At 43.8% G+C, this 12,996-nt stretch overlaps 1 protein-coding gene across 2 annotated transcripts in view; it reads left to right on the forward strand.

Moving 5' to 3' along the window:
• MEGF8 (multiple EGF like domains 8) overlaps positions 1–12,996 on the forward strand; it is a 69,725-nt gene that overhangs the window by 4,191 nt on the left and 52,538 nt on the right. For both annotated transcript variants that reach the window (XM_075840325.1, XM_075840324.1), the window contains exons 2-15: positions 1,198–1,414; positions 1,845–2,008; positions 3,414–3,623; positions 3,857–4,037; positions 4,136–4,224; positions 5,737–5,950; positions 7,718–7,898; positions 8,498–8,646; positions 9,227–9,352; positions 9,795–9,949; positions 10,027–10,134; positions 10,233–10,380; positions 10,480–10,643; positions 12,575–12,769. In XM_075840325.1, the coding sequence (XP_075696440.1) occupies positions 1,225–1,414; positions 1,845–2,008; positions 3,414–3,623; positions 3,857–4,037; positions 4,136–4,224; positions 5,737–5,950; positions 7,718–7,898; positions 8,498–8,646; positions 9,227–9,352; positions 9,795–9,949; positions 10,027–10,134; positions 10,233–10,380; positions 10,480–10,643; positions 12,575–12,769 (2,274 nt within the window). In that variant the 5' untranslated portion in view covers positions 1,198–1,224. The remainder of the gene's footprint in view (positions 1–1,197; positions 1,415–1,844; positions 2,009–3,413; positions 3,624–3,856; positions 4,038–4,135; positions 4,225–5,736; positions 5,951–7,717; positions 7,899–8,497; positions 8,647–9,226; positions 9,353–9,794; positions 9,950–10,026; positions 10,135–10,232; positions 10,381–10,479; positions 10,644–12,574; positions 12,770–12,996) is intronic.

Raw genomic sequence — 12,996 nt, forward strand, 5'->3', positions numbered from 1 at the left:
TCCTGTACTGATCCTGAGTTACATCCTGTATTATACTCCAGAGCTGCACTCACTATTCTGCTGGTGGAGTCACTGTGTACATACATTACATTATTTATACTGTACTGATCCTGAGTTACAGCCTGTATAATGCTCCAGAGCTGAACTCACTATTCTGCTGGTGGAGTCACTGTGTACATACATTACATTACTTATCCTGTACTGATACTGCGTTACATCCTGTATTATACTCCAGAGCTGGACTCACTATTCTGCTGGTGGAGTCACTGTGTACATACATTACATTATTTATACTCTACTGATCCTGAGTTACAGCCTGTATAATGCTCCAGAGCTGCACTCACTATTCAGCTGGTGGAGTCACTGTGTACATACATTACATTATTTATACTCTACTGATCCTGAGTTACAGCCTGTATAATGCTCCAGAGCTGCACTCACTATTCTGCTGGTGGAGTCACTGTGTACATACATTACATTACTTATCCTGTATTGATCCTGAGTTACATCATGTATTATACTCCAGAGCTGTACTCACTATTCTGCTGGTGGAGTCACTGTGTACATACATTACATTACTTATCCTGTATTGATCCTGGGTTACATCATGTATTATACTCCAGAGCTGTACTCACTATTCTGCTGGTGGAGTCACTGTGTACATACATTACATTACTTATCCTGTATTGATCCTGGGTTACATCATGTATTATACTCCAGAGCTGTACTCACTATTCTGCTAGTGGAGTCACTGTGTACATACATTACTTATCCTGTACTGATCCTGAGAACTCTGATAACTGGACTGTAATCAGTCGTGCATCAGGACAGATGTTTATCAACTGGAAGGTACCTAATTGATGACAGCAAGCAGAGATCTTAAAAATGTTGAGATATTGGTATAGAACGTATAAAGCAAATTGTAAAACTGATCATTATACAATGAATAAGCTTTATTTGCTGAAACACTAATAACCTCTTTATAGGTATTGTCTAATGATGACACTTCTGTCTATTTTCCCTAAATGATGTCATAGTGGGCGGTCTCTTTCTCTGGACGTCTCTCTATGAACCTGAGCGAAGAGCGACGTTTCCTATTTGTTTCTGATGAGACAACCCCGCCACGGAATATGAAGTTCTCAGCACTTTTGCTGCTTTTCTTCTTTTGCATTGATTACTCTCATTCTCTGTTTCCAGGTTCTCTACCAGGAATGCTGAGCAGAAATGGGAGCCCCTGCCGGCTTCTGCCTGTATGGCGGGCACCTCCTCCTCCTCCTGTTCTTATCCCAGGTCGGCACAGCTACATGTGGGGATTGTAAGGGACAGCGCACTGTGCTCCGCAGTTTGCCGGGGTTTGTGAGTGATGGCCCAGGAAACTATTCAGTTAATGGCAACTGCGAATGGTTAATAGAAGGTAAGTTATATATGAGAAGAAGGAGAAGAGATTCCATATTCACATATCATGTCTTCCACAGGGGGGTTCGGGGGGGGGACAATATATAGATGACCTAATAATGCTGACCTAGGGGGCATCACTGAACAGTTTGCCCCTGACACATAGACTAATGAGTATATATATATATGTCACCTTCCCTTATCTTTACCCATAAGTTATCTATCTCCACGAATCCTCCATCAACATGCATGCTTAACTAGTCTGTTGTCATATGGAGAGCAGGATAAGCAGCTACCAGGCGCCTCTTATCTCTAGATGGAACCAGGGATCGGACAGATTACAGGGTAACTGTCATTTAAGAACGTTTCTGACATATAGTGACCTGTCAGAAGTTTTGAGGAGGAGAATCAGGATTTTCTGTCTCTTTCATTATTGTTTTTACTCGCAGCCCCCAACAGCAATTACCGCGTGCTGCTACGATTCCTCTTCATGGACACGGAATGTACCTACGACTATCTCTTTGTATATGATGGAGACTCGTACAGTGACCGCCTGCTGGCCAGTCTGAGCGGAAGCAGTCTGCCCCCAACCCTGGAGGCGACATCTGGAAAGGTACAAGACGGAAATGAAAGGGATTCTATTAGTAATATGCACCGATCAGCCATAACATCAACACCACTGACAGGTGAAGTGAATAACATTGATGATCTGGTTACAATGGCGCCTGACAAGGGGGGGGATATATTAGGCAGCCAGTGACCCGTCCGTTCTAGAAGTTGATGTTGGAAGAAGAAAAAATGGGGAAGTGTAAGGATCTGAGCGACTGCGCCAAATTGTGATTATTAGACGACTGGGTCAGAGCATCTCCAAAACAGCCGGTCTTGTGGGGGTGTTCCCGGTATGTGGTGGTCAGTACCTGTCAAATGTGGTCCATGGAAGGACAACTGGCGACAGGGTCATGGGCGCACAATGCTCTTTGCATGTGAGGAGTGAAGTCTTGCCCGTCTGGTCCGATCCCACAGAAGATCTACTGTAGAACAAACTGCTGAAAAAGTTATTGCTGACTATGATAGAAAGATGGCAGAACACGCAGAACATCGCATCTTGCTGCCTATAGGGTTTCGTAGCTACACTGGGCAGAGCGCCTATGCCGACCCTGCCACCGCCGAAATCCCCTACAATGGGCATGTGAGCCTCAGAACTGGAGCAATGGAAGAAGGTGCCTGGTCTGATGAATCACGTTTTATTTTACATGATGTGGACAGCCGGGTGTGTCGCTTACTTGGGGAAGAGATGGCACCAGGATACATTATGGGAAGAAGACAAGTCGGCGGAGACAGTGTGATGGTCTGGACCTTGTTCTGCTGGGAAACCTTTTGTTCTGACATTCATGTGGATGTGACACGTACCACCGACCGAAACATTGCAGCAGACAAGTACCCCCTTCATGGCAGCGGTATGCCCTAATGGCAGTGCCCTCTTTCAACAGGATAATGCCCCCAACCACAATGCAAATACTTCTGAGGAACATAACAAAGACTTCAAGGTGATGACTCGTCTCCAAATTCTCCAGATCTCAATCCGATCGATCATCTGTAGGATGTGCTGGAAAAACAAGTCTGATCCATGGAGGCCGCACCTCACAACTTACAGGATCTGCTGCCACGTCTTGTACCAGAACCACAGGAACGTTCAGAGGTCTCGTGGTGTCCACGCCTCCACGGGTCAGGGCTGTTTTGGCGGCACGTGTGCGACTACACAATATTAGGCCGGTGGTATTAATGTTATGGCTGATCCGTGTTTGTAGCGCCTATATTGTTAGAGTCTTTTTTGTCTTGGTGTGGTCCACCTTGAATCGCATTTGGCGCTACATATTCCCTGCAGCCACTTTCTTAGAGGGTAAATTTCCTGTGACCACCGCTACAAGACTCACTCCTTAGCCTTCCATTGAAGCTGAATTCATTTATACATTTTCCTGATACGCTTCTCTGATTATGATTGACCTTGTTTCTTGCAGATGCTCCTTCATCTCTTCAGCGATGCCAATTATAACCTACTGGGTTTCAATGCCACATACAGTTTCTCCTTATGCCCGCAAGGCTGCTCTGGACATGGGACGTGCCAGGAAAACACCCAGTGTTTGTGCGACCCCGGCTGGAGTGGAGACGGTTGTCAGATACCTGATTGTAGCACGTACTGCCATGTCCACCATGGAACGTGTAACCAGGTACCTTTAATAAAGCCACATGTAAATCTGATGTAACATATACAGTATATCAGTCACGTGCAACCTATAGCTCTCCTGCTGATGTGAAACTACAACTCCCAGCATATCCTGACAACCAAAAACTATCAGGGCATGCTGGGAGTTGTAGTTTTACCCACATTAAAACAATGGGACTGTACTTACCCTGTTTTTTTTTTCATGTGGGTCCTCTCACTGTAATCATTGTTTTTCAGGAGACTCAACGCTGCCTCTGTTTTCCGGGGTACATGGGGGAACGTTGTGACTTAACATGGTCTGACAATCAGGGATCTGGGACTTGGTACAATGTGAGCAGTCAGGATCCGTCCTTCACACCCCGTACCGCGGCTGGTGGGGTCTATCTGTCAGCCACCAATGCCCTCTACGTTTTTGGAGGTGAGGAAAATAATTTTGGAGCTTCTGGGGGTTAGTGATGAGTTCTAATGGGGGTACGTGGGGGTTGGATCTCATAGAGAACATCTTTTTCATCTTAGGTCTGGATCTAAATTCTGCTCTTCAGGATATGGCCATTTATAACTTTACCTCAAATACATGGGGGAGAAAAACCTACGCTCCGAGCCCGGTATGTCCCTTATTTTACTCCTGTAGTTCTTCTGGTTGTTCAGTTCCATCTTACTATCCATAGGGGGCAGTCTTCTATTAGGTAGACCTGATGTACTACATATATGATATTTAATATGTCGGGCCAACAGTTGGATCTGCTTATAGTGAATATCTATCTTTGGACGGGATTTTGTTTTCATAATCTAAATAGGTGCTCAATCAGTCTTTAATGGATCTTCATAGGCGTCGTAACTCACGTGTTCTTATAGGACGCGCTAAATCACCTACAATAGCCATGGAGTAAAATGTTAAAACTATGGCGGCCTGCAGTGACCTCAATGTATACTACCGATACATTGACCAGTTTATTCATTCCCTGTCTCCTAACTAATCTAATAGGCGCTACGATGCTGATAACTACAGTGTGATTTGTTTTTCAAACCGTTTATTATTTGCAAAGTTATGAGCTTTTTCCCAAATATGCTAAACTATACGTGCCAAATAGGAGGCGACTCTTTATTTTCACTCTGGGCGGTGTAATGTTTTCTGTATGACGCTGTCCAATCATCATACAGTTCTCCTCTTACTTACCCAGCAACACAGTGTGATCCTATAGTATACAGCTTCCATTCCTGACTGGTGATACCTCTGGTTATTTCACAGCTAGAATCTCATCTTTCATATGCCACCAGAACCACTGTTCTAGGTGGTCCACAGCCGGAGATATGGCTATTTGAAGTGATCCCCGTCCCTCCAGCCTCAGTCTCTCACACTGTGTGAAGCAGCTTCATGCTGATAGGATGGCGTCAGAGGCTGTGAGGAGGCTCCACCTCAGGAGAATCGCTGGTGTTGACGCCCACTTGTCTAGTATAGCCTCATTTGCATATTTAGAATAAAGCTCATAACTTTTACATTAGCTATTAGCTTAGCTTTGAGATTGGGCATTACTAAACTAGTGACAGATCATTTTTAAAGGGTTAATCCCATTTAATAAAGTCATGACCAATCACTAGAATTTGCCATTACTTTATGATCGGTGGGGGTTTGATCTCTGGGACCCCCACCGATCATGAGTATGGAGGGGCCGCAGTGCTGATTTAGCGTTGCACCTCCTTTCACAATAAAGTCCCAAAAATCCCTTATAGTAAATCGACTAGGCCATTGCCCATCCCCCAGAAGCAGGAACGGGAGTTCTTAGTCTTGTTGATAGACCATAAAAGTCCGGCTGGAAGGAGTCCGACCACCTCCCCTTCATCCTGTATCCAGAGAGTGGGGGATCCCAGTCTAGTTGGTAAGCCATACATATCTTTTATGGTAAAATCCCTTTAATCTAGCACCCTGTAAATGCCAATGATCCAGCATAAAAGAAAAATAGTCCACTTTAATCCAGAATAGTCCAATCGTCCAGAAAGTTAAAGGCCTAGAGATGAAAATGTTGCTCCTTCGAGGGTGGGACCTCATTGTACTGACAGAAATGTACGAATTCAAAGTGTGGGTCTTGGCTGGACTCTTTACCTCTTGTGTTCCTCAGGCTGCTCGGCACTCACACGTTGCGGTGGAATGGAATGGAACGTTGGTTTTGTTTGGTGGGGAGCTACCCGGTGGGAGACTGACTAATGATACCTGGGTGTTTCTCCCCCTGGAGGAGCGCTGGGTTGATCTTAACTCCTATAGCACCATGTACCCCCCTCCTCTCGCTAACCACGCAGCTGCCACCGTTGATAACTGGCTATATGTATTTGGGGGTAAGTCGGTGGAATGCCCAACTTTCCTTATATATCTGTTAACATTGTAAAGATCAAGGACCAACATGCTCCAAGTAAGTGTGTTAGAACATGATTAGAACCTGTGGTCCTGGTGTAGAGGAATCGATTGTAGCTCAACTATTGTTGTGGATATTAAGTTACTTTAACATGTGACTGGAGTAAAGAGCAAGTTCCACTGGCTGATAAGGGAATGTACTTGTAAAACATATGTTGTTCTTTGAACACCATTTTGCAGTTTATATTTAGGTTTATTCTTCATAAAGAGAGTCATTACTGATCTTGTACTGATCCTGAGTTACATCCTGTATTATACTCCAGAGCTGCACTCACTATTCTGCTGGTGGAGTCACTGTGTACATACATTACATTACTTATCCTGTACTGATCCTGAGTTACAGCCTGCATTATACACCAGAGCTGCACTCACTATTCTGCTGGTGGAGTCACTGTGTGCATACATTACATTACTTATCCTGTACTGATCCTGAGTTACATCCTGTATTATACACCAGAGCTGCACTCACTATTCTGCTGGTGGAGTCACTGTGTGCATACATTACATTACTTATCCTGTACTGATCCTGAGTTACATCCTTTATTATACTCCAGAGCTGCACTCACTATTCTGCTGGTGGAGTCACTGTGTACATACATTACATTACTTATCCTGTACTGATCCTGAGTTACATCCTGTATTATACACCAGAGCTGCACTCACTATTCTGCTGGTGGAGTCACTGTGTGCATACATTACATTACTTATCCTGTACTGATCCTGAGTTACATCCTGTATTATACACCAGAGCTGCACTCACTATTCTGCTGGTGGAGTCACTGTGTGCATACATTACATTACTTATCCTGTACTGATCCTGAGTTACATCCTGTATTATACACCAGAGCTGCACTCACTATTCTGCTGGTGGAGTCACTGTGTGCATACATTACATTACTTATCCTGTACTGATCCTGAGTTACATCCTGTATTATACACCAGAGCTGCACTCACTATTCTGCTGGTGGAGTCACTGTGTGCATACATTACATTACTTATCTTGTACTGATCCTGAGTAACATCCTGTATTATACACCAGAGCTGCACTCACTATTCTGCTGGTGGAGTCACTGTGTACATACATGACATTACTTATCCTGTACTGATCCTGAGTTACATCCTGTATTATACTCCAGAGCTGCACTCACTATTCTGCTGGTGGAGTCACTGTGTACATACATTACATTACTTATCCTGTACTGATCCTGAGTTACATCCTGTATTATACTCCAGAGCTGCACTCACTATTCTGCTGGTGCAGTCTCTGTGTACGTACATTACATTACTTCTCCTGTATTAATCCTTAGTTACATCCTGTATTATATTCCAGCAGAATAGTGAGTGCAGCTCTGGATTACAATACAGGCTGTTTCTCAGGATCAGTACAGAATAAGTAATGTAATGTATGTACACAGTGACTCCACCAGCAGAATAGTGAGTGCAGCTCTGGAGTATAATACAGGATGTAACTCAGGATCAGTACAGGATAAGTAATGTAATGTATCTACACAGTGACTCCACCAGCAGAATAGTGAGTGCAGCTCTGGAGTATAATACAGGCTGTGATTTAGGATCAATACAAGATGACAAGTAATGTATCTACAGTTATTCAACCTCAAGATCTGGCACCTAAAACATCACATTTTAATTTATTTATTTTCTTTCATAATTTGAATTGTTCTCTTTCCCAGGACGCACATCCCGTGATGTTTTTTCCTCCAAGATGTTCCGTTTCAGTCTTCATTCTTGGGAATGGGAGGAGGTGCTGCCTGCTGGAGGGAAGCCCCCGGCTGCAGCCGGCCATTCTATGGTGTACCACGCCGCATCCCGATCTCTTCTGGTATATGGTGGACACCGGCCCTCCACAGCACGGTAAGAGCCAAAGGGAACCTGCGATCACTGATCTATGCTTTCTGACTCCTCTGGATAAGGTTACTGCACATGTGCACGCATCCAACTGTAGCAATGGAGAGAGGGACTGTGAACATGTGCCAGCGGGTTATATACCCTTCATTGACCATTATCCATCAACCAGTGGAGCCCAATCACTCAACTGTAACATCACTTTATAGCATAAATCTACATATAAACATATTACTAATTTTGAGAGAGTTTCACAGAAAGAACTGCAATGACATGACATGACATGAGAATGTACCTGTGCAAAGTATGCTTCATATAGACACTGAACCAGTAGGGGGCAGCAGGTGGAGCTCGTGGAATGTAAGACCTAATAGGAATCCTGTAGAACTTTGAATGCAGCTCTGGATAGGAGTGCTGGTAAAGATATATTCCCACAGTAAGGGGCGACGGTGTATTGCTGGGGTCACGTCATGATTGGTGGGGTCCCAGAAGTCCTGTTCTGGGTGCTGGCGGGGAGTCTCGGCAGATCATTCATATATATATATAATATTTTGATTGTTTACTTTTTTAATACAGTTTTCATGTTTTTGCCCCCCCCCCCCTTGTAGGTTCAGCATACGTGTGAACGCTACAGATTTATTTAATGTGGACTTGAATTACTGGACCACCCTGAAACCCCGTGAGGGTAACCGCGGAGGTCCTCGTGAGAGAGCCTTCCATAGCGCCACCGTCATAGGAAACTACATGGTGATATATGGTGAGATTTTCTGACTTGTAATAAGATATATAACATATACACATTTTACTTTGGAAACGTTTATATTATTTATAGGGATGATGCCGCCCATGACTTAGTAACTTTTATGTAAAAAAAATCTTTCTGAATGTATAATAAAAAGTTCTACAACTTTCTAATATACTTGGTGTCAAATTTCCTCACCGTTTTCAAGACCTCCGCTTGGTGTTAGTAAGTGGAAACGTTCTTGATCATGTCCAGTTATTTCTCTTGTAAGAATTGAATAACCTCTTGACCTAATACTGGTCACCGTTGACCAAGGATCGCATAGACAGGATACAAATGTAGCAAACTTCCAGCTGTGAGAAGTATAAGGTCAGGACAAGTTTTCAGCATCTCAGAGGTCAGCTCCCATTAACTGACTACAAACAGAGATCTTGAAAATGATGAGAAATGGAAGTTGCGGGGCTTACTCTGGACCCCTGATTGGCACTTTGAGGGGTCAGTTCACAGGTGCAATTTTTTTGGGGGGGAATCGCCATCCTGTAATGTGTTGTATTTTTCCCTGTCTCATTGGGCAATGCGTGGTTTGTGTTTCTAGGGGGGAACCTGCACATTCACTACCAGGAGGAGAAATGCTACGATCAAGAAATGTTCTTCTACCATCTTGGCTGTCACCAGTGGGTTCCCAGCAATGCCCTTAATCAGATCATGCCTCCTAATCATGGTTAGTATATTAAAGGGACATGTCAGAAGTTTTTGATTGGTGGGTTCCGAGCCTGGAGACCTCCCACCGATCGCTAAAACAAAGCGGCAGAAGCGCTCGGGTCCACTTTGTTTCTGATCGGCTTTCCTCGCAGTGGTTTATGGACTCCATAGAAAGTCTGAGTCCGTAGACCGCTCGCATTTTAGAGGAAAGCCGATCAGAGACAAACCGGCACAGAGCTCACCTGAGCGCTTCTGCCACTTGGTTTTAGCGATGGGTGGAGGTCTCCGTGCTTTATATTAGACAGTGAGAGATAAGCGGCTACCGGACACATCTGGCGCCGCTTATCTCATTGGGAAACAAATCCCACCCCTGACTGGAGATGTTGGGGGATAGTCATGATGTTATGGTGTAGGTTGCGTTATAACGTTCCCGGCAAACATGCAATCACTTATTCCTGTAGGACCTCAGACGTTGAGCGGTGGCCGATACTCCCATGTGGCAGCTCTGATGAAAGGCGGAGTCTTATTAGTGGCCGGAGGGTACAGCGGTACTCCACGTGGAGACCTACTCGCTTACAAGGTGCCCGTATCCGTGTACCAACCCCCCGTACAAGATGTGAGTATACAGCGGATGATAGGTCTTATTGTCTGTGCCCGTAGGATGGAGATAACACGTTTGTGCTGACTTTGTAGTATCACTTGGACTACTGCTCCATGTATATGGACGAGACCATCTGCTCCAAGGATCCCGAGTGCACGTGGTGCCATTCAAGCTGCCAGACCCCCCAATCTAATAAAATAGTACGTGTCATTCTAGCCAGAGCTCGTAGTCGCCCTGTTCCTGTCTGAACTGCAAACTACTAAACTTTTTTTTTTTTTTTTCCTTTTTTGTCTGGCAGTGCCCGGACAAGAGCTGTCTAGGACTGGCGCGGCTCCTCTCTGATTGTCAATCCTGCTTGGTGTTCAGCAGCAACCTCACAACCTCCTCGCACATCCCTCGCACCTTCGGGTGGTGCGTTCAGAATGAAACCTGCATGTCCGTTTCAGGTGCGCGCTCATCTATATTCCTGCTCTTTGGTTTGCGTTGGTTTTGCCTTTTTTATTTTAAGTCACTTTTTTTTTATCTTTTTTTTTTTTTTCTTCCAGATCGCTCGACTTGCCGGGTTGGACAGATTTCTGGGACCTATGGCTGGTGGGGCAGCCAGAACACGTTCATCACTTCCCTAGATGGCTGTCGGACCAACAATTTTCTTCCTGGTCTTCACCTGATCACCTATCAGCAGCCACGCAACGAGTCCCAACCAGACCGGGTAAATCCGTACTTCATTATGAATATCTCTTGCTGACGTCGCAGACCCGGGCTGAAAATGTGCAGTGAAATTCCATCAAAGAGTCGCTTCTCCTGACATGTCTATTTTAGTAAACACTTGTATTCCCCATGAAATAACATTTGTTTTTAGAACCCCGTATCGTGCCGTTCCTCTGTTATTCCTCCTAGAAATGTTAGGAATAAATTGACAACTGGGTGTAACCATTCTCCTTGTTAACCCCTTAGTGACCAGCCTATTTTAGGTCCTAATGACCAAGCAATTTATTTTTTATTTTTCCTATAGTCGCATTCAAAGAGCTATAACTTTTTTATTTTTCCGTCGACATAGGTGTACGAGGACTTGTTTTTTGCGGGATTAGTTGAACTTTTTAATGGCACCATTTGGGGTAGATATCAGTTTTTGCTTCACTTTTATTAACTCTTTTCGGGGGGGGGGGGGGATAGAAAAAAAACCCTGAAATTCCGCCATTGTTCTATGCGTTTTAGATTGACGCCGTTCACTGTGCGGCGTAAATAACACGTTACCTTTATTCTATGGGTCGGTACGATTACGGCGATACCACATATGTGGAGGTTTTTTATGTTTTACGACTTTTGCACAATAAAAACTCTTGAATTTAAATTATTTGTTTTTGCATCGTCGCTTTCCAAGAGCCGCCATTTTTTTATTTTTCCGTCAATGTAGGGATTTTTTGGACTTGTTTTTTCCGGGACGAGACGTAGTTTTGATTCGTACCGTTTTGGGACTTATTGATTAACTTTTATTAGGACTTTTTTGGGGGGGGCAATGGAAAAAAATAGCAATTTTTCCATTTGTTTTTTGCGTTTTTTTTTTATGGTGTTCACCTTGCGGTTTAAATGACATATTAACGTTATTCTTTGGGTAATTGTGGTCGCGGCGATACCATAATATACTGTGTACTTTTATTTTATTTTTTACACTATTACTAAATACAACCACTTTTTATAGGAAAAATTGTTTTATTTAATTTTTTTGCTGTGATTTTTATTCATTTTTATTTCACATTTATTATTATTTTTTTTTTAGTTAAACAATTAGTGTGTGGGTGATTAAACATTGTTCTAATTTTTTGGATTTTTTTCACGAGTCAGGAAATATTATTAATTAGATTCTAATTTATAATATTTCCCAGTGCTGGTCACTAGATGGAGCAATTCCCAAAATTGCAGCATTGCAAGTGGTAAAGCAACCACATTGCTTTATGCTGCAAAATTGGGTAAAAAGCCCTCGCTCTAGTGAGCTCTGAGAATCCCCCCCTCCTTTATCCTGGCTAGTGCCGGGAGAAACGAGGGGATTGAACGGTCTAACCTCCTACACTGTGTGTCGCCATTTTTTGAGCTAACACACAGTGTAGAAGGTTTACATACAGTAGTAAACACACACAAACACGAACATACATAGAAATCACTTACCTGCTCCAGTCGCCGTCTCCGCTCCCTCCCGTCCGTCCGCTCCGTCTGCTGCCGCTGCTCCAAGTGCACAAGTCCGAAAATGGCGCCGGACGGCGCTCAGTTCAACTTGGACTGTGTGGGAGCGGCGCATGCGCCGTTCCCACACACACGGCGTACACCATAGTGGATGGAACGGGCCCCGTTCGCAGTCACTATGGGACTGGAGCTGCCGTATTCCATGTCTGTATGTGTCGTTAATCGACACATACAGAAATGGAAAAAAAAATGGCAGCCCCCATAGGGAAGAAAAAGTAAAAAAATAAAAAAAAGTTAAACACAAACACAAATAAATATAAAAGTTTTTAATAAAACACTAACATCAAACTGATATAAAAAAACTTTTTTTGGTGACACTGTTCCTTTAAGGGGAGTCACTTCTGATAATAAAGTGCAATTCAAAATTAAACATAACATTTTTTTAAAACTTTTTTCCCTCAGGTGTCCATTGTGCGGAGTACAACCATCACCCTGAGCCCCAGCACGGAGATGGACGTGTCTCTGGTTTATAAAGGTTTCATATACCCCATGCTGAGCCCAAACACTCTCCCCGATCGTGTCTCTATCTGGGCTCGCATCCAGCGGTTTTACGTTGTGGCTCGTCTTGGACGGTACCCAGGGACCATATACCACCTGGTAAGGACTAAGCGTAGCGGATTCTGAATATTTAGTGGGGTTGACAGTCTCTTCCCATTTAAAGGATTTGTCCACTTTTGGAACCATTTTTGTTTTGCTCCAATGCATCTGGAAAAGAATGAAGCCCCTTTGCAAATGATTAAAAAAAATACCCTACCGTTTTGTGTATACAGCGCCCATGCAGAAATATATATCTCCATGGTTACAGACTAGGGGAAAAACTTGTG

The sequence above is a fragment of the Rhinoderma darwinii genome, chromosome 10 (genome assembly GCF_050947455.1).
Source record: "Rhinoderma darwinii isolate aRhiDar2 chromosome 10, aRhiDar2.hap1, whole genome shotgun sequence".
In the NCBI taxonomy this organism is placed as follows: domain Eukaryota; kingdom Metazoa; phylum Chordata; class Amphibia; order Anura; family Rhinodermatidae; genus Rhinoderma; species Rhinoderma darwinii.